This window comes from Balaenoptera musculus, chromosome X, assembly GCF_009873245.2.
Source record: "Balaenoptera musculus isolate JJ_BM4_2016_0621 chromosome X, mBalMus1.pri.v3, whole genome shotgun sequence".
NCBI classification, from domain to species: Eukaryota; Metazoa; Chordata; class Mammalia; order Artiodactyla; family Balaenopteridae; genus Balaenoptera; species Balaenoptera musculus.
In genome coordinates, this window is record NC_045806.1 from 25,067,221 (window position 1) to 25,090,198 (window position 22,978).

General features: G+C 39.0%; 2 protein-coding genes across 2 annotated transcripts in view; one reads left to right on the forward strand and one right to left on the reverse strand.

Moving 5' to 3' along the window:
• IL1RAPL1 (interleukin 1 receptor accessory protein like 1) overlaps positions 1-22,978 on the forward strand; it is a 1,287,591-nt gene that overhangs the window by 706,632 nt on the left and 557,981 nt on the right. The window lies entirely within an intron of this gene.
• On the reverse strand, positions 4,358-8,134 carry LOC118888903 (transcription factor SPT20 homolog). Its single transcript, XM_036840435.1, has 2 exons — positions 6,406-8,134; positions 4,358-4,986 (listed from the first exon to the last, which is right to left on the reverse strand). The coding sequence occupies exons 1-2, from the start codon at positions 8,132-8,134 to the stop codon at positions 4,358-4,360; spliced, it is 2,358 nt and encodes a 785-aa protein (XP_036696330.1).

Genomic DNA, 22,978 nt, shown 5'->3' on the forward strand with positions numbered 1-22,978 from the left:
CACTCATTTGCATTGGAGAATTAGCACCACTTCCAGGTGGCCCCCGTTGCTCATCAGAGGGATTTCACATTTGCCGGATAGCCTATATAGTTAGATCATCTGAAACATATCTTCTAAATTTGGTGAGAATAACTCCTCCATTTCAGTCATTCTGGATAATTTACTTTATGGAATGTCTCAGCTGCTTACAAATATTATCTTCTTTAATACTTATAACAACTGTGTGAAAAGGGTCCTATGAAATATCTCCATTTTGCAGATGGAAAAATTGAAGCACAGAGAAGTTAGGTGACTTACCTATGGCCCCACAACTAGTAAGTGGCAAAGCCATGTTTTGAAATGAAAACTGGCTGGCTCCAGAGGGTTGTGCTTTTGACAACAGGGCTATGAACCCATAGGTGACTGAGGTTCCCCTAAGGACCCTGAAAATGAAGTATTTTGTATGCCACAGTTTTATTGTTGTTGTTTTAAAATTTTTAATTGTGATAAAAAACATGAAACATAAAATTTATCACCTTAACCATTTTTAAGTATACAGTTCAGTAGTGTTAGGTATATTCACATTGCTGTACAACAAATTTCTATAACTTTTTCATCTTGCAAAACTGAAACTCTGCTCACTGAACAACTCCCCATTTTCCCACCACATCGTTTTTTAAGTCCTGTCATCCCAAACATCTAATAAGACTCCATCAGGCTGTTATCATGTGACAATAACAGGGAAGCAAAGACAGGAGAACATTGTCTTATTTGCATACATTGGTATATGCCCAGAATTCAAAACTTCTAAGAAACATAAATGTACCAAAAATGAGGTGATTTGAAATAAAAAGGAGTATCTTACTGATTTGTCTTCTTCTTGTTCCTTAGTTTAGCCTTGGAATTTTGTAGAAGGAAACTTATATGTTATAGTTCATCAGAATGACCTATGACTGAATTGTGAATTCAGGAATATTTTCTTGGTTCAAATCCAAGAAAACAAAAAAAGCTTTATTTAATTTTCTTATTTCTTATCATCATCATAACCTCTGCTTAAAGTTAAATTATATTTAAATAAGTAATAATTCTCATTTAGTATTCTTCTGATGTTTTAAAAAGACAATTGTGACATTCAACACAGAGTTAGAGAATATAAATGTACATTACATATGATTATAATTATATATAGTAAAATTTTAACCGTTCAAGTAAAAGTACTAATGCTATATAAGTAAATGCAAAGTCATACAATCTATGTTTGAAAAAATAAACAAAAATTTGGAAAGGATGTTTATATTAATTTACCTTTTCATTTCTTTTTTAATATTTACTACCATATTTGGTTCGCAAATAATCCTGTGAAATAGTTTGAACTGTGCTGTAATAAAGGATGATATGGAAGTAGACCCAGATCCAGATGGGTGGTACTTAGGCTGAGTACTAAGCTATGAGCAGAGAATGGGAAGGAGTTCCTGCTTGAGGGTCTCCACTAACACATGGATGTGAGGATGAACATGGCACATTGGGAGCACCAAGAGTTAGGTACTGCCAAAGCCACAGATGTGAATGGGGAAGTAGTAGGAGATGGGAAAGAGATACAAGATAAATCCTGGTCTAAAAAGACCTTGTATAGCTAAACAAAATAGTTTGAATTTGATTCCACAGAGTATGCAGATTCAGGGAAGGATATTAAGCAAAGGAGTGTGACTTGGTCAGAAATGTCACAGATGAAAATATTTTATCATTAATCCATTTGCTAGTGTCAGGACTCATTCAAGGTGGGTGATTATTCAGCTACTAAGAAGGAAGCCTGAGAATTTCTCTAGGCATCCCTCAAAGTTAGAGTAGAAACAGTTAGGGATAAGAAGGGTATGCAGATAGATTTTCTATTTTTTAAGTTATTTAAAATTACTTGGTAAGTAATTCAGTTACTTTGTGAATTATTCTAACACCAAACAGTAAAGGTTCTAATAGGATCAGGAAAAAGATGAATGTCATCATATTTGGACATGTTAAATGAAAGATGTTTACTGGTCATCCAAGGGGATGTCTCAAATAGCAAATATCATTACAATAAAATTAAGTCTTTCAACAAAAATAACTATTAACGAATATATTTTTCTGATATTTTCAAATATCCCATTCTTTTCAAGCAACCTTCAATTCCAGAAAATCAGGAAGATGATATTTTTGAGTGATATAAATCTTTACACTTACATATAAAATATTTTAAAAGTATTTTCCACATGTATGAATTTACTCAGGTTTTTTGGGGGGAGGGCATTTGAACTAGTCATTTAGTTTCTTTTTTTTTTTTTTTTTTAAAGAGGAAGGAATTTTTTTAAATTAATTAATTAATTTATTTTTGGCTGTGTTGGGTCTTCGTTTCTGTGCGAGGGCTTTCTCTAGTTGTGGCGAGCGGGGGCCACTCTTCATCACGGTGCGCGGGCCTCTCACTGTCGCGGCCTCTCTTGTTGTGGAGCACAGGCTCCAGACACGCAGGCTCAGTAGTTGTGGCTCACGGGCCTAGTTGCTCCGTGGCATGTGGGATCTTCCCAGACCAGGGCTCGAACCCATGTCCCCTGCATTGGCAGGCAGATTCTCAACCACTGCGCCACCAGGGAAGGCCCCAGTCATTTAGTTTCTTACCTTACATTGTCATCCTAAAATATATTGTTTAGGAGCTACAGAAATAATTTTTTTCAATTAGCATATATATTTAAAGATATCTTCATATCACAATTATTCATTCTTTCCCCTATAATTCCCTGTTGTCATTTTTTTCAGTTTATCTAAACTTATTTTTTATTCACTCATCTGTTACAAGTCAAGAAACTTTTACCCTCTCTTGTGATTATTTTCCTGTGTGATGGAGACAAAATAATTGAGACAGAATAGAGGAGCAAGATGAATGGCAGACAGCAGGTGCATTTGTATACTATGAAGTGTTTGCAAAATAATAAGCACCACATGAATAATACATTTGAAGAATATTGTCTGGCAAATGATATTGAGTTATATATCCAAATCGTCCCTCAATTACTGAAGAACGAATTACAAATGCCTAATGCATTTAGTTTTATCAGACAGAGAGAGAACTCACCATGTAGTGCATCTAGTTAGAGTAAAAAGCTACTGTTTATTAAGAAAGGATTAAAATCTTTACCTATATGTATAATTTGAAAACCTAAGGAATATATAATAATATATTTAATTATTTGTACGTAATTTGAAAACCTAAGAAATATACAACTATAAAAAATAAGGAGGGCTTCCCTGGTGGTGCAGCAGTTAAGAATCTGCCTGCCAATGCAGGGGACACGGGTTCGAGCCCTGGTCCGGGAGGATCCCACATGCTGCGGCGCAACTGGCCCCGTGTGCCACAACTACTGAGCCTGCGTTCTAGAGCCCGTGAGCCACAACTACTGAAGCCCGTGTGCCTAGAGCCCATGCTCCGCAGCAAGAGAAGCCACCACAATGAGAAGCCTGTGCACCACAGCGAGGAGTGGCCCCTGCTCACTGCAACTAGAGAGAGCCCACACTAAGCAGCAACGAAGACCCAAAGCAGCCAAAAATAAATAAATAAATAGATAAATAACTAAACAAATAAATTTAAAAAAAAAGAAATAAGGAATATATAAATATAAGGAACCTAAAGAATATACATATGATAATAATAATATATAATATATAAAGATATAATTTGAAAACCTAAGGAATGTATAATAATAATAAATATTTAATTACATATATTTAATTTGAAAACCTAAGAAATGCATATATAAATATATATATTTTTGCTTATTTTTAAGTCTGGTGTGTGGGGTTTTTTTTGAGGAATTAAACTTCCATGGCATATTTGCCATTGATCATAAAGTTGACTTTTATATAATGTAACAAAACTATCATTTGCACTAATATTATTACTATAGTTTATTTTCAGCTTAAGTACTTATGCTTATTTCTTTCAAATATTTAGTATTTTATTAATTTAATTTAAAGTTAACTTGAATTTCAATATTTAATATATCTTACATTAACCCTGACAATAAACTTAAAAAGTAGATATAACGATTTACATGTTTATGAACAAGGAAATGGAGATTCAGAGAAGTCAGGCAATAGGCTTGAGGTCAGTAAATTGCAGAGGTGGGATTCTGACATGGTGGTTAGCGCCATAGCCCATTTTTTGTTTTTCAGTAAATCATTTCCCTGTTTTTTTTTAAAAAAACGCATAGAGTTGTGCTTTTGTATAATTTGTACACCTACCAATGTAAAATACTGAGACATTAAACACCAAAATGGAGTGAAAACTTAGAAACCCTTTGACCCAATGCTCTTGTGTTGTTTTAAAAAAGATTAAAAAGTAATGCAAGACTCAGGGCTTTGGAGGGATTGGTGTGCTTCTCTTCATTTTACCTTCTGACTGGCTTGCTGTATGCTCACTAGGTGGAGGGGGCTGAGCTGTCTGGGCTGCTACTGTTGTCACAGCCACTGAGCGCTGCAAGATTTTGAACCGTATTGGCTGAGGCTGTGGCTGCAGCTGCAAGGCAGAGGAGAGCTGAGATCCCTGCTGAGGGAGGTTTGGCCCGGGGTGACTCTGGGCAGAGCCCAGCGGAGACAACACAGCTACCTGGGGCTGCAGAAAATCCTCCACTTCATTGAGGTTAATGGCCGTCGCTTGCAGAGCAGGTAGGTTGGCTCTCTGACTGACCGAACCTCGTACAGGAGCCTGTGGCACTGGCTGCTGAGGATGCGAAGTTGTGGGTTGTTGAAGTTGTTGCTGTGGAATCAGGTGGTAGAAGCACTGCTGCTGTGGCTGCTCCTTGGCCTGCTGCTGGGTGTTCAAAAGGAGTGAGTCTGGTGGAAGCTGGAGTAGAGCTAAGGGCCTGAGACTGGAAGCTTTTTTAACAATAATTTGAACACCTCCTTGAGAAGGAGCCGGTGGTGCAGCAGGCAGCACATTTGGTGGCTGAGCGCCTGCAGGCTGCTGGCCAGTCTTGATCCCTGTTGGTTGGTGGCCAAGAGTGATTTCTCCAGGCAGGGGGCTAGGCTTGATCCCTGTAGACAGGGGGCCGGGCTTGATCCCTGTGGGCTGGAGGCTGGGCTTGATCCCTGTTGGTTGGTGGTCAAGCCTGATTCCTCTGGGCAAGGGGCTGGGCTTGCGCCGTGTAGACAGATGGCCAGGTCTGATCCCTGTGGGCAGGGAGCCAGGCTTGTTCCCTGTTGGTTGGTGGCCAAGAGTGATTTCTCCAGGCAGGGGGCTAGGCTTGATCCCTGTAGACAGGGGGCCGGGCTTGATCCCTGTGGGCTGGAGGCTGGGCTTGATCCCTGTTGGTTGGTGGTCAAGCCTGATTCCTCTGGGCAAGGGGCTGGGCTTGCGCCGTGTAGACAGATGGCCAGGTCTGATCCCTGTGGGCAGGGAGCCAGGCTTGTTCCCTGTTGGTTGGTGGCCAAGAGTGATTTCTCCAGGCAGGGGGCTAGGCTTGATCCCTGTAGACAGGGGGCCGGGCTTGATCCCTGTGGGCTGGAGGCTGGGCTTGATCCCTGTTGGTTGGTGGTCAAGCCTGATTCCTCTGGGCAAGGGGCTGGGCTTGCGCCGTGTAGACAGATGGCCAGGTCTGATCCCTGTGGGCAGGGAGCCAGGCTTGTTCCCTGTTGGTTGGTGGCCAAGAGTGATTTCTCCAGGCAGGGGGCTAGGCTTGATCCCTGTAGACAGGGGGCCGGGCTTGATCCCTGTGGGCTGGAGGCTGGGCTTGATCCCTGTTGGTTGGTGGCCAAGAGTGATTTCTCCAGGCAGGGGGCTAGGCTTGATCCCTGTAGACAGGGGGCCGGGCTTGATCCCTGTGGGCTGGAGGCTGGGCTTGATCCCTGTTGGTTGGTGGTCAAGCCTGATTCCTCTGGGCAAGGGGCTGGGCTTGCGCCGTGTAGACAGGGGGCCGGGCTTGATCCCTGTGGGCAGGGGGCCAGGCTTGATCCCTGTTGGTTGGTGGTCAAGCCTGATTCCTCTGGGCAAGGGGCTGGGCTTGCTCCCTGTAGACAGATGGCCAGGTCTGATCCCTGTGGGCAGGGAGCCAGGCTTGTTCCCTGTTGGTTGGTGGTCAAGCCTGATTCCTCTGGGCAAGGGGCTGAGCTTGCTCCCTGTAGACAGATGGCCAGGTCTGATCCCTGTGGGCAGGGAGCCAGGCTTGTTCCCTGTTGGTTGGTGGTCAAGCCTGATTCCTCTGGGCAAGGGGCTGAGCTTGCGCCGTGTAGACAGATGGCCAGGTCTGATCCCTGTGGGCAGGGGGTCAGGCTTGATCCCTGTTGGTTGGTGGCCAAGAGTGATTCCTCCAGGCAGGGGGCTAGGCTTGATCTCTGTATACAGGTGGCCCGGTCTGCTCCCTGTGGGCAGGGGGTCAGGCTTGATCCCTGTGGGCAGTTGACGGAGCGTGATTACTGCAGGAGCTGTGGCCCCGGTGGTAGAGTCCTGCATGGGCTTGGAGCCTCTCCCCGAGGCCTGGCGTCCTTCACCAGAGTACACCATTCTGATGCTCTTCAGGCCAAATGATCTGGCCAAAACTTGGGTCCTTTGTGATGAGCCCGCAGTGGACAGGGCCGTGGCAGGAAGCAAGCTAACTCGATTCACCTCCGCAGAGAATTTCTGGGAAGGACTTGGTGGCTTAGGAGCAGGGGCAGGAGATGGAGATTTATGAGAGCTGCTTGCCTGCTGTGAAGTGAAACTGTCACCACTGGAGCTCCTTCCTGAGTTCAAGGGAAGTGTGATGGGTGGAGGTGGATGTTTGGCTCCCTTGTTCGGCACTGAAGACTGAACCGACCCAGTCTTAGGCTGTTCTGGTTCTTTCCCTGGAGAAGGTTGCCCGAGACCGGCGGAGCCACTGGAGCTGTGTGACATCTGCACTGGACACTGGGTGCTCTTCTGGACCGACTCCTCGGGCCGACTGACCACTCTCCCAGCATCAGTCTTTGGCCTGGGCAGGAAACTGCAGGGATGGCCATCTGCGGAGGGGTGGGGGGGAGACAGCTGTCTCTCCCACGTGGCTTCTTTACTGGACCCTTTTCCAGAGGCAAGTGAATTATCAGTCAGCTGCCTGACGGTCAGCCTTGTTGCCTGGGACTGGTAGCCAGCCTCACATCCAAATGCAAGACCACCTTGTACCTCATGCACGGGCCAGACTGTTGGTTGTGAATCATCGTATCCGACAGACTTTTTCCCTTTAGCATATTTCTCCACGTCCACTTGAGAAGGTACGGCCAAGTCACAGGGTCTCTGTTTCCACGTATCTACACAACTTCCTGCTTTAAAAGTTTTGAGGCCGGAATTCCCACCTGTTTTACTTTCTCTTATTCTTTTGCAGGAAGTCAGGGCTCTTAGCTCAGGAGGAGGTGGACGAGACAGCTCCTGCTGCCGATTCAGAGAGGCCATAGAATGCCTCTTGAAGTTCCTTTTCATGGGAAGAGTGTTCAGCTTTTGTTTGTTATAGAGCAGTCTGTTTTCAGTGCAGACCACTGATATAGAAGGGTCTAGACACAGTGGTTCAGCTGTAGCTAAGATCAGTTGGCTCTCAAGCAAAAGTTTGTCCTCCTGGGTCCAATTCTGGTTATCGCTGGCTATGGCCTCTACATCGCAGGCTAAAGTCTGCATCGTGGGACGTAAGAGAATATGCCTGCTTTGGTAATGGGGAGGTTCCCTGCCGCTGGACTGCCTGTAGTCCCGTATTTCTGCTATGACACACCCACGATGAAAAACGTTAACCTGAGACTTTTCCAGGAAATCCACCAAAACAGGAGGTAATTCTTCTGCATCCAAGTATTCGAGCAATTCCCCTTCTTCATAGGGCAGTCGAATGGTCTCTGCAGATGATCCATGTTCCCCCTTGAGCATCAGCGAATAGCCCTCTTTTCCTGGGTACAGGTTGACCACCAAACACGGCAACGACTCTCTCCTAAGAAGCTTCTCTAACAGGTTCACATTGCTTCTTAATTCCTCCATAACCCCAGGCTCCTTTTCACATTCTTCAACGTAAATGTCATAAAGTTTTTCATATAGAGACTTTTCCCCATTAGATGAGTATTGCCTTTTTGGAGGTCTCTGTTGGGCACTTGCAATGACATACTCCGCATGATCCAAAGCTCCTTCTGGAGATTGTTGCATTTTGGTACAAAATAGGGGCCCTAAAAGAAGAGAAAACGTTAAGCGTTATTGATGAAGCAGGTGAAAATCGCGTCTTTCATATGGATGTGTAGTTCTGCAAGCTGCCCCAACTCCACAGTGGAACCACCAGCCTAACTTCAGTACGGACACCAAGAAACCCGCCTCCAAGGAAGTGCTACACAAAATTCTTGTGAGTTTCTGAAAACACCTATATCTGTAGGGGCGGCAGCCTCTGAGATAGGTCTGGCCTCACCTTGCGTCGTTGATCTTGGCTAAGCCAGAAATCGACATGGGGCTAGACGGGTTTCCGTGCGCCTGCGCGCGTCTGCGTGCTGTGCGCGCGTCTGCGTGCTGTGCAGGCGTCTGCGTGCTGTGCAGGCGTCTGCGTGCTGTGCGCGCCTGCGCAGTGGGCTGTCCTTTAGCCTGCACTGTTCTACCTGTACTTCCTACTGGAGAGTCAGGCCAGGCATCCGTATCCAGTCTGTGCAGTTGTGCAAGGTAAACGCAAAAAATGTTTTTTAGGAATCGAGGCAGTGTTATTACTTTTTTAATATGTAAATTCAGAACTTTTATTTCAGCAGAGTTTTCTTGAATCATTGTCTGAAAATCTTTCTTCTGTTTCTTTGATTTGCTTTTTTCCCTTCAAGGATTTCACTTATAAGTATGTCGGATAATCTCGTCCTGCCTTTTCTATCATATTCTTTCTAAAGCTTTTTGTATTACTTTATTTTCCTGTCTCTTTTCTGGTCTATCCTTTATGATCCTATGTTAATTGTGGGTATACCTCTTCTCCCTCTGGAACTGTATTAGTTTTGTATTGCTGCCATAACAAATTACCACGAACTTGGTGGCTTAAAACAACACCTGTTTTTTTTGTTTGTTTGTTTTCCCCCTCATAGTTCTGCAAGTCAGAACACAGAGCAGTGTCAGTTTAGGGTCTCAGAAGTCCAAAATCAAATTTGCCTGGGCTAGGCTTCTTAACTGGAGGATCTGGAGAACAATCCACTTGTAAGCTCATTCAAGTAGTTGGCCAAAGTCAGATGTGGTTATAGGATTAAATTTCTTTTTTTTTTTTTTTTTTTTTGCCAGTTGTCTGTCAGGGGCCACTCTCAGCTGTTAAAAGTTGCTCCCATTCTTTGGCAAGTGTCTTCCTCCATACTCAAGCCAGTGATGGCATATTGAATCCTGTTTATGCTTCTCGCACCTCTGACTTCCTCTTCTGTCACCAGCTGGAGAAGATTCTATGCTTCTAAGGGCCCATGTGGATAATCCAGGATAATAGTCCCTATTTTAAGTTATGGTGCCACATAATGTACTATAATGACAGGAGTGGTAACTCATTATTTTCACATGTTCTGAGAATTAGAGTGGACCATATTTCACTGGCCATTTTAGCAAGTCTGCCTATCATAGGTGCTTTGTAATTTAATCCTCATTTATTCCCCGTTTCTCCTGAGTTTGACTAGCTCCTGTTTCATACTTCATGTTGTTTGTTCTTTTGTCTTTGAAGTTTAAAAAAAAAGTTTATGATTCCAATTCTGCAATGCTTATTTAAGTATAAAATTCCTGTTGGAGTGTCAAGTTAAATTTTTCCTCTGCTTTGTGCAAGTGTGGATTTGGACGTGTGCAGATGTGTTCTGCAATGGTTTCATCTGCTGAATCGATTCTCATTTTTTGGCTTTTTTTCCCCCTGAACCAGCAATAGAAGACACTTTGAAGTGGGTAGGGTAGGGAGATTGCATGGCTTACTTGATTTCATATTTTAAGGTCACCTTCTTTTGCTGCCATTACGATACATAGATTTTATTATTGTTAATGTTGGTGGTTGTGGTGGTATTTTTAACAAATTGTACATTTTTTCACAAGTCTGATTTCTTCTGATTCTTTGTCACAGTCTTCGTTCATTAGAGCCCTTTATCTTCAGTCAGTTCCTTTTTTCCCTTCACCACTAAGTCTTAGAAGCACATGTTTCCTCTCGAAGGTACCTCACTCTTCCTAAGAAGGGATGAACACCTCTGGTCCTGTGCTTTTTCTATATCCCTTTCTTTTGATTTCCCAGTAACCAGTGCTCTAATATACCTGGTCTCAAATCATTTCTCAGTATTTCCCATCTCAGAGTTTGACCTCAGAAGTCTCTTACAGATTAATAAAAATAAGATCATTAACCCAGGAGAAGTAAAAAGTCAAGATGACAGGTCACAAAATAAGGAATACAAACGCTGTTTAAGTATATGAAAAAATCTTCAACCTCACAATTAATAGAATTGCAAGTTAAGACAAAAATAAAAGACCATATCTCTACCTATTAGATTGCCAGAGATGAAAACACTTCATAGCTTACCATGTTAGCTAATGGTATGAGGAAACAGGCCCTCTCAAACATTGTTGTTGAGGGTGTTAATTGGTCCAATTCCTGTGGATAACAAAGAACCTAGTGATAGGATTTGCCCCCCAGGATTGGCTTCAGGGTGGCTGGGGCTCATAGGTGGGGATTTTTCACCATTGGAGTGTACTCATTAACAATTTACATACTTTTCAATTTATTTTTAGAAAGTGCAACATTTACCCTGTTACTTTGTACACCACTAGCACACAACTGGATCCATCAGTGGGGTGCAGCAATTTTTCATTCTAAATAGGTAACATAAAAGTGCTCAAGAGGAAGCAAATAAAATGGACAAAAACCTAAGGAAATTCTGGTGTTTAAGGGGAAATGAGAAAATGAATCGAGGCACAAAAGGAAAATACCCTCTGATAAAAACTCAAGATGAATGGACATAAATAAAACTAAATTTTCATATTGTGCTCAACCCAGATAACGGAGGAAAGCCAGGTTATTGATAACTCTAGTAACAACATTTTCTGAGAAATACTAGTGGAGAAACTCAGACCATAGTAGAGAAAGGGATGGGCCTGTGTTGAGAAAGTGAGGAAAATAGTTCACACTACCACTGAAACATTTTTATTAGTGAAGGGAAAGAGCTAAATCACAGGTAGATATAGAGGACACACACATGCACATGAACATAGAATATCTCTGTGTAAAATCTGTCAATAATGCACCCATAGATCAGGGAAATATAACGTGCATAATGATATTATCAATAATATTATTTTGGAATTTTGGGGAAGGATGTAAGCCCTCATGTAGACTTTTATTCAACACATGAGAAACTAACATACCCAAAGCCACAATTCAGATTAATAACTTATTCATGTTATGTGCTTTATACGTTATAGACTTAATAAATGGTAAATAAAGACATCAGTAACTGCAAAGTCAAATTATGCAGCGATGCTTTGTACAATTTGGATACAAATAAATCCATATTAATAAAGAAAACTAGAAGCCAGAAGCAATGTAATAGCTTTTGCAAATTAGTCACCAAGGTGGTCAATTACTGTTGTATTTAATAGGCTAGTGAACAGAAGGGTTTTGAGAGTGGGAATGATTACAGTGCTGTTACATAAATTGTAGCTTTGAGAAAGCACTCAAGGAAAAGATGTCTAGTTAATCATTATGATATTCTTCATGTATGTGTGAAGAATAATTTGGGAAAACCCTGCATCCTGATAAGACTGAATTTAACATGGTTGAATTCCTCCATTCCGTAAGAGTTCTCTCTCCCTTTTGTTTTCTTGCTTGCTATTATCATAACGGACTTTTAAGGAAAAAGCAGATTTTGTGGCTGGAAATCATGTATACAGTAGAGCCATTTTCAGTACTTTGTAACAGTTGTTTCATGTGAGAAGAACATGAGAGATAATCTTATAGTATTGGCAGAAAAGTATTTTGACAGCTGACTGTTACAAAGTCTCCTGTGTAATTATTCCACCTCCCCTCTGACTAGGGATAAGTGTTTTACATATGACCCATACTTCTGAAAATACTGAATTTCAAAATGTCTGTTCTATGTTGACATCCGCAAATATTTAACTATCCAGTTCTAGAATCCCCTTGGTGATTCATTCCTCTAAAACTAAGAGAGCAGAGCTAATAACAAGCCCTCATTCGTGGTGATGTGGTGATCTATTTATTTATTTATTTATTTATTCATTCATTCATTCATTTATCTATCTCCCTACTGCTGCATCTAGGGAGGCCTTCACATCAATGGCAGCTCTTTCTGGCGATAATATGAGACAAGTGTAACTGAATATCAAAATGTATGAGACTTCACTCCCAGAAAGAGTGTTCTATTCATATTGAGCCTTTCTATAAAAATGAAAAGTTAGATCTGGAGAACAGAATTGGAGGAGGGCTATATTTGCAGTAGGATAAGGAGATTAAATATAAAGAGCTATAGGATTTATCTCTTTTATGAGTTGCGGCTGGAAAGGAGCTTAAGCTTTTAAAAAGTGGTGACCTTGATATAAATTCCATATTTAACCAGTGGTGAAAATATTATGAAGAATGAAGAGGATGTGGAAGAACATCAGGCATAAGTGTGAAGATTCAAGAGATGCAGTGAGGTTGACAATCTAAGCAGTTAAACCATCAGAGCAGAAAATGGTAACATCAGTAAAACATACTATGTAACAGTTTGTCCATTAGGAAGTGTTTTTATATCAGGATGTTATTTACTTCTCACAACAACTCTATGAGGTTAAGTATCCTTATAATTTTATGATCAGGTAACTGAAGTTCAGGGAAGATAAGTTATTTGTCCATGATCACACAGCTTGTTAGTGGATTCTTCTGCCCTTGCAAATGTCCTCTTTTTGTATTCTTTATCACATTTTGATAAAGAGGCGACCCATTCATATTTTGCTTTTAACTTTTAATCATATCTCTAATATCACTCCATGGCATTACATTCTGCCTACCCGAGTGTAAAGTATTTTATTCCTGTATTCTTTGTTGACAAGAATCTGTAGTATAATTGTCACATTCTACCATGTTTATATTTATAAAGATATACAAATCATTAGCCCATTTCCTTTTCTCTGAAAATGGCCTATTTAAACCATTTGTTCTTTTAGTGAACTGTAGGTGATTCAGCTTAATGGCTCTTCTTTCTAGTCAGAAAAATCTAAAAATTGCAGTTGACTGGAATTGATACTAAAGTTGCCTAAAAAGTATTGAAAAGAAATCAACTGTGAAATGTGCATAAATTATATAGAATAAAGAAGTCTCTTCCCAAAAACATCTAATTCTGCCTTTAAATTAAATTAACTCACAGTTTAATTCTGTTCCCCCCCCGTTTTTGTTTTTGATATAGAAATAAAAGGCTTTCATCATAGATAGGAAAATGCAAAAGCAGCTTAATTTATTAAATGCACCATGTTTAAAGAGTGTTATATGTAATATTTGCAAATGTAGAAATATAATTTGTTTACCTCTTTTTTTTTTTAACCTCCTGGGAGACTTGTAGGAATTTATGTATAATGTAGATTAAGCACTTGGATATTTGTTTCCTAAACCACTGTATAGGCCAGGATCTACTCAGCTAAAGCAAATTATTTATAAGCAGTTCAGTAGGGAGAATTTAATGTGGTAAATGGGCTATAAATATGTTAGAAGAACTGAAATGGCAGGACATAGGCAGTCCAGGGGTTAGCAACCACCCCTATGTCTGAAGGGAAGAAGAAAGGAAGGAAGTGGTGTTACCAAATCCAGAAGCTGAAACAACAGATCCTCTCTTGGAAAAATCCAACCTGGAAGTCAGTTGGCAGGAGAGCCTGGGAAATGGAGGACATATTTATGGGATAAAGTGGTAAACAAGCAGATAAGACTCCCTTTCCCATGGTACTTACACTGTATGGAAGGGAAAATATATACCTATATAAAGAAATAAAATCAGGAAAATATCAATTAGTGATAATTGATAGGATAGATATAAAATAGAGTGGTATACTAAAGAATTATAAGCCTTTATTGTTTTCATGGATTTTTTGTATTAATTTGATTTTATTCAAAATTGCATTTAGATAATATTTACCTTAATTTTTGAGCACCCCCTCACTGGCGTCACACTAGTTCCGTTGGGGTAAGACTAGTGTTTCAAAGGGCTTCTAGCTATTTTGCTTGAGCAACTAGGTGAATGGTGTGTTTATCAGTGAGATAGGGGAGACTAGGGTAAGAGTAGATTTGAGGGTAGAAGTAAAGATTTATTTGTGGGTCATGTTAGATCTAAAGAAATTTTTTAGATTTCAATTGAGTATGATAAATAGGCAACTGGATATATAAATCTAGAGTTCAGATAGAGGTGAGATGGAGATACAAATACAGGACACAATGGAGAGTTGGTATTTAAAGTGAGGGTTAAATGAGATTATATAGAGGGAGATTAAATGAGGTAATGCATATAAAGATTTTTTAAAACGATAGCTTTATTGAGATATAATTCACATATCATAAGATTCTCCCATATAAAATGTAAAATTTAATTTTTTATTGTGGTAAAGTATACATAACCTAAAATTTACCATTTTAACCATTTTTAATTGTACAATTTAGCGGCATTAATTACATTCACAGTGTTGCTCAATCATCACCACTGTCCATTTCTAGATATTTTTCATCATCCCAAACAGAAACTCTGTACCCATTAAACAGTAATTGCCCATTCCTTCCTCCCCCCCGCAGCACAGGGTAACTGCTATTCTAATTTTATCTCTAGGAATTTTCCTATTCTAGGTATATTATATAAATGGAGTCATACAATATTTGTCCTTTTGTGTCTTGACTTATTTCACTTAGCATAATGTTTTCAGGCTTCATCCATGTTGTTACAAGTATCAGAATTTCATTCTTTTAAAGTCCAAATAATATTGTATGTATATACCATGTTTTGTTTATTCCTTCATCTTTTGGTGGACATTTGAGTTGTTTGCACCTTTTGGCTATTGTGAGTAATGCTGTTATGAACATTGTTGTACAAGTATCTGTATACATCTCTGCTTTCAATTCTTTTAGGTATATAACTAGGAGTGGCATTGCTGGATCATATGGTAATTCTTTGTTTAACTTTTTGAAGAACCTCCAAACTGGTTTTCCATAGCAGCTGCACTATTTTACATTCCCACCAGTAATGCACAAGGGTTCCAACTTCTCCATATCTTCGCCAAAACTTGTTTTCCTCTTTGTTTTTAATAGTTATCATAATGGGTGTGAAGTAGTATTGTATAAAGCTTTTTGCGCAATGTTCTTTCCCCCACCATTTCCTCTCAGTAGAATATAAGTGTCATAAAACCAAATACTGTGTATATTCACTGCTTTATCCCCAGCTGGGCCAAGCACATAGTCTTTGCTCAATAAATATGTATTGACTGAATTAATGCATTTTAAATGCTCAATAAATGATATTTAATTCACTCTTCTAATAAATGATAGTTAATATATTCATTCCTGTATTATGTTGAGTGTCCCCTGCTGGGCTTAATGGTTTTGTTTAGTTTCTGTGAAATGGCTTGCCTTTGCTATGAGAAGTTTAAGAGGCAATATGCTGAATTTACATAGAATGAAACTGCCTCAAACCATAACAACAGAAAAGGAGGGGAAAGACTTGAAAAATATGACATTAGGAAGCGATGGAAAAGCAAGCAAGATCTCACATGTTATCTTCAAATTGGAGCACTCGGTGCTATGAACATGTAAATTCAGGAAGGTGGCTGCAATCTCTTCTTCAAGGAGAATATCTAGCTTCCATTTCCATTTCCCCCAAACCTTTCTTGAGTGAGGAATAGTTTTCCCGGATACAGATACACTGTTCTATCTTCTTTGTGTCTGTAGAAGTTGGCCCACTTTCTAAATATGCTAAGTTCAAAGAAGTCACTCCACATGAGAACTCGGACTGCAAATTTCAGTAAACACTGTGTCTTCAAAATTACACCAGTCTCCAGAGTCTGGAAATATGCACCTTGGTCGATTTTATGGAATAGATTCAGTTTTTGTCTCCTATATGTAGTTAAGTATACAATATAAATGCCCATTATCACTAAGTTTATTTACCATCTTCACAGTTAATTTTACTTATCACTTATATTTTTATTTTGAAGTCAAGGGAAGCAAAGCTATTATCAGGAAATACTGACCCGCAAAGCAAAAGTGAATAAAACGTATGCCATTATTATATTCCAAAAATATTTAGAGAAGTATTAGTAGAAAAAAAATCACTGATTTATAGCAGCTATTTGCTGACATTGTCCAGATTTGGTTTACACACAGTAGCAGAAAAAGTATTGATACGTTTTTAAATTTCAGAAAATTAATATAACTGAAAAATCTATTTGTACATGGGTAAATTTCAGCAAACTCTGGTAGTTCTCTGTCTTCTTTAAAGATCAGTGTAGACTTTCTTTTACTCTGTTGGAAGTTTCCCTGGAATTTTCATTGTAAAATGAGAGGTGGGGTGCAGGATTAGCCATGTGTCTGGATCCTGGTTCACCTCTTCTCCACAACATTCTAGGAGCAAGATTTAATAGTACAAGAACTATCATAATCACGTTAGAAAAAACTGCCTGTGTGACGCTTGGAGAGAAAAAAGTGATTTGCAACTGACGCAAATGTGGCTCACACATTTATTCTTCTGTTCCCTTATCTTTCCCTTATCTTTTTTTTTAAAATTTATTTATCTTTTTTATTTTCTTCCAGGTTTATTGAGATACAGTTGACACATAGCATTGTGTTAGTTTAAGGTGTACAACATGACAGTTTGATATACAGACAGACTGTGAAATAATTACCACAATATGATTAGTTAACACATCCATCACTTCACATATTTAACTTCTTTTCCTTTTCTTCTGTTGTGAGAACATCTAGGATCTACTCTCTTAGCAACTTTCAAGTATACAATACAGTATTGGGTTTTTTGGTTTTTGTTTTTAATTTTTATTGGAGTATAGTTGCTTTACAATGTTGTGTTAGTTTCTACTGTACAGCAAAGAGGAGATATATGTATACGTAAATCTTTTTTGGATTTCCTTCCTAGTTAGGTCACCACAGAGCATTGAGTACAGCTCCCTGTGCTATAAAGTAGGTTCTCATTAGTTATCTATTTTATACGTAGTATCAATAGTGTGTATATGTCAATCCCAATCTCCCAATTCATCCCACCCCCTCTTTCCCCCTTGGTATCCATACGTTTGTTCTCTACATCTGTGTCTCTATTTCTGCTTTGTAAATAAGATCGTCTATACCAATTTTTTCAGATTCCACATATATGTGTTAATATACGATATCTATTTTTCTCTTTCTGACTTACTTCACTCCGTATGACAGTCTCTAGGTCCATCCACGTCTCTAAAAATGACCCAATTTCGTTCCTTTTTATGGCTGAGTAGTATTCCATTGTATATATGTACCACATCTTCTTTATCCATTCCTCTGTCGATGGACATTTAGGTTGCTTCCATGTCCTGGCTATTGTAAATAGAGCTTCAGTGAACATTGTGGTACATGACTCTTTTAGAATTATGGTTTTCTCAGGGTATATGCCCAGTAGTGGGATATCTTTCAAATCAAGAAGGTCAACTACGCTGAAAAGAAGGTCTGTTGTATGCAGGGTGGGAAGAGATAATCAGGTGGTTGCAAGTAGCTATTCATTGCCAGGAAGTCTTTATAGCTGTGTTATAGTTTTTGCCTGGCCTGGAAGAGACATTTGCTTACCACATCCACTGTCAAGAAGTGTGTGCTATGTCAAAGAAGCATACAGGGAGAGGAGGGAAAAGTAGTGCAGTAGGATGTAGGTGAGGGTTGTTTAGAGGGATTAAGCAAAAAATAAATCAGAACTTCGTAGCCATTAACTAATAGTTCATTCACTCAAATACTTGTAGGTGAATGTTCATAGCAGCATTATTCTTAATAGCCAAAATGTGGAAACAAACCCAAATGTTCATCAGCTTATATACCAAGAAACTAAATATGATATATCCATACAGTAGGCTATTATTAAGCCAAAAAAGGAATGAAGTACAGATACATACTGTAGCAGGAATGAACCTTGAACATATTATGCTAAGTGAAATAAACCAGACACAAAAGTCCACATATTGTATGATTTCTTTTACATGAAATATTCCAAGTAAGCAAATCCATAAAGACAGAAAGCAGATTGGTGGTTGTCAGGGGCTATGGGGATGGAGAAATGGGGAGTGATTGCTAATGGGTATGGATTTCCCTCTGGAATGATGAAAATGTCTTAGAATAAGATAGAGGTGATGGCTGCACAACATTATGGATGTACTAAATGACACTTCACTGTGCACTTTCAAACAGTTAATTTTATGTTGTGTGAATTTTACCTTGTTAAAAATATATGCCTTTAAGAATTCAAACAGCATACAGCTAACTCTCTCATTTTACCTATTATGAGAAGAATACATATTAAATTAACAGCGGAGGCAGCAAAATAAGGGAAAACAGGTAATTACAACTTGTGATTGTTATGAAGAAAATAAACAGAGATAAGATGGATAGTGATAGAGGAGGTCAGCCATAGCTTCTCTGAAGAAATTTGTCATTTATATGACCTTGAGACCACTTCCTGAGCCTCAGTTTCCTTCAGTGACATGTTTGTTTGTTTGTTTGTTTGTTTAATCTCTCTCTCTCTTTTTCTTTCCTTCCAGAAGAGGTCTAGAAGGAGACCTTGGGGTCTATAGTGGTGAAGTTTGAAAGTTCTTGTGCCCAAGAATAACTCAGGTGGAGGAATACTAGACTAGAATTTCACACACTAAGGCCTCCTCAAGTCTAATATTCCAGGAATACTAGGCTAGAAAAATTAAAATGATAAAATTATATTATTCACTTTCTGTCAAAAAGTGGGAGATAATTATTTTGAATTTATAGTTAGCAGAAGATTGAGGATGAAGTTCAACTTACAGGTTAAATTATTAAGAAAGAATTTCAAACAAGAAGGCAATAAATTGGCATTTTTAGGTCTTATCAATTGCTCAGTGTTCTTACACTAATCTTTTCAGAAGCTCGGATTTCAACCACAGTTAAATCAATAGGTCCTCCAGAGGTCTTCTGAAAAGAAAACCTAATCCAAACAAATTTCACATTTAGCGTCAGTAGCTGTAAGCATAGTGTGTGTAAGAAAGATAAGATAGAGGGGCCACACACATAGCTTCAGGCATCACCATAAGGACTGATAGAAAAAAAATTACAGATAGAAAAATTGGAAGACTTTAAGATTAGAAATAAACTATCAAAGTATATTTAAGGCTTAACAAACTGTAAGAGGTTCCCTCCACAATCTAACCCTGACATTTTTGATTCCCAACATTTTATTTTCACAACGAATGATTAAACAGTACAGTCAAATTTATGGTTAAGGAGTCACCTTCCAAACAATGGAGTTCTGCTCCATTCTGTAGTAACTGAACTTTCAGATCTTCCATCCCTCTGTGCTGCTTTTCAGTGCCCAGACGTTTGTAACAGTTCAAGAATACTCTATGCTTTTGTTTTCACACAAAAAAATTATGTACAAAAGATTATGACTTGAAAAAAAACCAGTGAATGTTAGAGTAAACCATATAAAACATAGAAGCCTAAAACAACTTAATCCTTAAAAAACATTGATCAAATCCCTGTCTTTCTCAGCACTTCATAAGTGGGAAGAGATTTCCAAACATTATGGAAATGTTATTATTTCCCCTAGGGACCAGGAAATTAACATAATATACAGGTCAAGTGTTTAGTGGCGCCGCTGTTAGAGGACATGTTTAACAATCATGTTACTGGTAATTCTGTTAGAGTGGAGAGAAACCCTGAATACTATGGATTATCATGCATAGGGGGTGTGATTACAGAATGATTGAAACTGTGCTACCCTTAGGTATGGCATAACATGGCTTTTATTTTACTCTATAGCTAATCAGGCAATATACAAAATTTCTCTTCCCACACATATTTTTCTTTCTTACCCCCTGCCTGCACTACCCAAATTTCCACACCTCGATCTGTAGCTGCATGATGTTGTCATCCTTCAAAAGATAAATTATAAAATCTCTGGTAGCTCCCATGCATGCCAATTCAGAATCTTTCACTTTTTCAAAGTAACACCCCACTAAGGAACCTATGGAGAACTTCGATACACTGTACTGATTTCCAGAGACTACTTACAGAAAGTATTCTAACTTTATTTTTTGTGTCATAGATTTACTTCTTGATTATGTCCAAAAATATTTGTTAATCCCCAGTATTTGCACTGGATTTAAGGCTAGATTTCCTTCTTCCTTATAAGACAGGGCCCTAAGCCAGTCCTTTCAGAAGCCATTTCTTTTACAAGTATGTATATATATATGTAGAAAGTGTGTAGTAGAAACAGCTGAAGAAACCATGATATTTCTTTAATACCTGCTGCTTGCTCCATCTTATTCTTTATTAGATGTTTGGGAGCTTAAGGACCTAACTTTTCCAAGAAATCTAAGTTAGAGCGTGTTCTGCCTTTCTCCAGTAGGCATCTATTCTAGAATATAAAATAATGTAAAATCAGGGCTAAGAGTAGGTAACTTTCTTTTGTTTTAAACAATGTATATATAGTTTATGTGTGCTAACCCAGCACTACTTATCTTCAGTAGTATACAGAAGAGACCAATGAATTAGAAGTTAGGAGATATACGTTCTAATCCCATTTCTGCCACCAATTAGTAGAACTTAGACAAATCATTGACTTCTTTAGGCTTTGGGTCCCTTTGCTGTAACCTCAGGAGGCTGAAAGAAGTAACTCTCTCTAAACTGTTTGTACAATACATTTTGTGTACTTGGTGTGTCCTGCAGGGTTACCCTTGCCAGAGAAAACTAGGTTTTGAAAAAATTTCACATTAATATCATTCCTTCACTGGAAAAGATGAGTATTGACTCTCAATTATGAACAACTGTTCTGTCCACATACCTGTAATATCCTGTCTCTCTCTACCCATTTTATAAACATTGGAACCAGCAGTCATGATTTAACTTTTGCCTAGATTGCAGCTCATCTGTTAAAACAATAGAAGCTGAGTAGATATGTGCTGATGATTTTTACCGTAAATCCTGGAGGAGCATTCTTTCCCCATTTACCCCATTCCACTGTATTTCCCCGACTGCAGAGAGCCACAGCGCCATAGCAGTCATGCTGCAAATTTAATGATGGCGGATGGGACTCTTTACTTTGAGAGTGTCTAATTCCCCTCAGGGGGATCATATGTTTATTAATGTGTCACAAGTTGCTTGCTTCCTGTTAGCTCTTCTCAGTAAATAGGACTGTAGCATTCATTGGATGCTGCTTTATTTTTAGCTTTTTAAATCACCTCCTGATGAACAGAAACAGTAAACAAGTATTAAAACATGGAAAATAATTTGAAAATAGTGCTATCCTGGGGAGTCTGGAATTCCAGACATTACCAGACAGTAGTAAATCAGCAGTCACCTCACAAAGCTAGGGAATGAAAGACAGGAAAATAAGAACATCTAAGGGTGCTCATCTGGAGCCACTTTCTGAAAATTAGGGGTCAGTTGCATTTATAGTAGAGCAAGAGTGGGTGGCTGAGGTAAAGAGTCGTGTTTTTCATAAACTTTTCTCATTCTTGTCCAACGCAATCAGGTATCCCAGGACTTACCTGGATTCTTACGCTTCACAGTCATTAAACACCACAGATCTGAAGGCATCGTCATGGTGATATTTCCTATCTAACATGCCTTGTAAACAAACACTGTTTAGCCCTACTGCAAAAGAGAAATATAAAGGAAGTAGGAAAAAGGGACGCAGTACTGATGATAAGCTCTAATACTTACTGAGTGCTCACTAAAAGCACTGACTAAAAGCACTCACTAAAAGACTGACACTGTGTTTTAACATGCTTGATTTCCACAGCAACCTATGAGGTCTTTAGTATTATTTTCTCCTTGTACAAATGAGGAAATGGAAGCCTAAGGAGTCAAGTAACTTTCCCTAATTTCAAAAGTAATGAGTGATTGGGCTGGAATCTGAAACTCTGCAGTTGGGCTTTAGAGATCTTACTCTTAACCCAACTGCCTGTAGAAAAAAAAGGCCTGGTATTTGATACAAGGAGGTGTGGGGAAATCGACAACAGTATAAGTTTGAATAGAAAGAAAACCTAAGATTCTTGAATTTAGAAGATTAATGTGGAAGGTTCAAGTTTAGAATTCACTGATTTACTTCCTAGAAAAGTCTGTTCTTTAAGAATTCTAACGTGTTCTACAAATATCAGTATTTTTCCAAAACCTTGAATATTTTCTTAAGACACATTTGAATGCATCCTAAGATAGTTAATAACTTAGTTATTTTTTTCTGAAAAAATTATCTTAAAATGAGCCTGAGAAGAGCATGCTCCAGTCTGTACTGGAGTTAAATTAATAAATAATGCATGAGCAATATTGCTGGCAGCCCCAAAGAGGATTTGTTTTTCCCTCTTGAGTGTGAAGCTCAAGCTAAAATTTAACACACTTTCCTTTCTCTCAAAGCTGTTTCTTTTTCAGTATCTTGCATGCTAAAAGATTGACTCTACCTTTCATATACTCATCTGAAAAAATTCTTTATCATCTTGTATGCCTCTCTCTTTCCTTCACTCCTTCACTGTCACATTATTCTATATCTTTAATATATTTTGAACATGATCCCTCCTTCCTATCTCACTGGGCATTGCCTTTGTTGGAGTTGCCTTTTATTTTTCCTGAATGAATGCAGTTGCTTTCTAATTTGTCTCACTGTACTTAGTCCTCCTTGCAATCCAATCCAATCCATTTTTCTCACTACAGTCAGAAAAATCTTTCCAAAATCCAAATGTCATCATTTCCCAGCATAAAGTCCAAAGTCCTTACGGTGGCTTTACAGGACTTTCAGTCTGGCTCCTGCCCACATCTCCAGTCTCAGTTCCTGCTGTTCCTTTATCACT

Bases quoted from the DNA above. Each gene is read 5' to 3' on its own strand.
- LOC118888903 (XM_036840435.1), bottom strand. From the start codon at position 8,134: ATGCAACAATCTCCAGAAGGAGCTTTGGATCATGCGGAGTATGTCATT. The intron at 4,987-6,405 runs GTCAACTGCCCA...ACCAACCAACAG, and splicing joins TCCTGCAGTAATCACGCTCC to GGATCAAGACTGGCCAGCAG.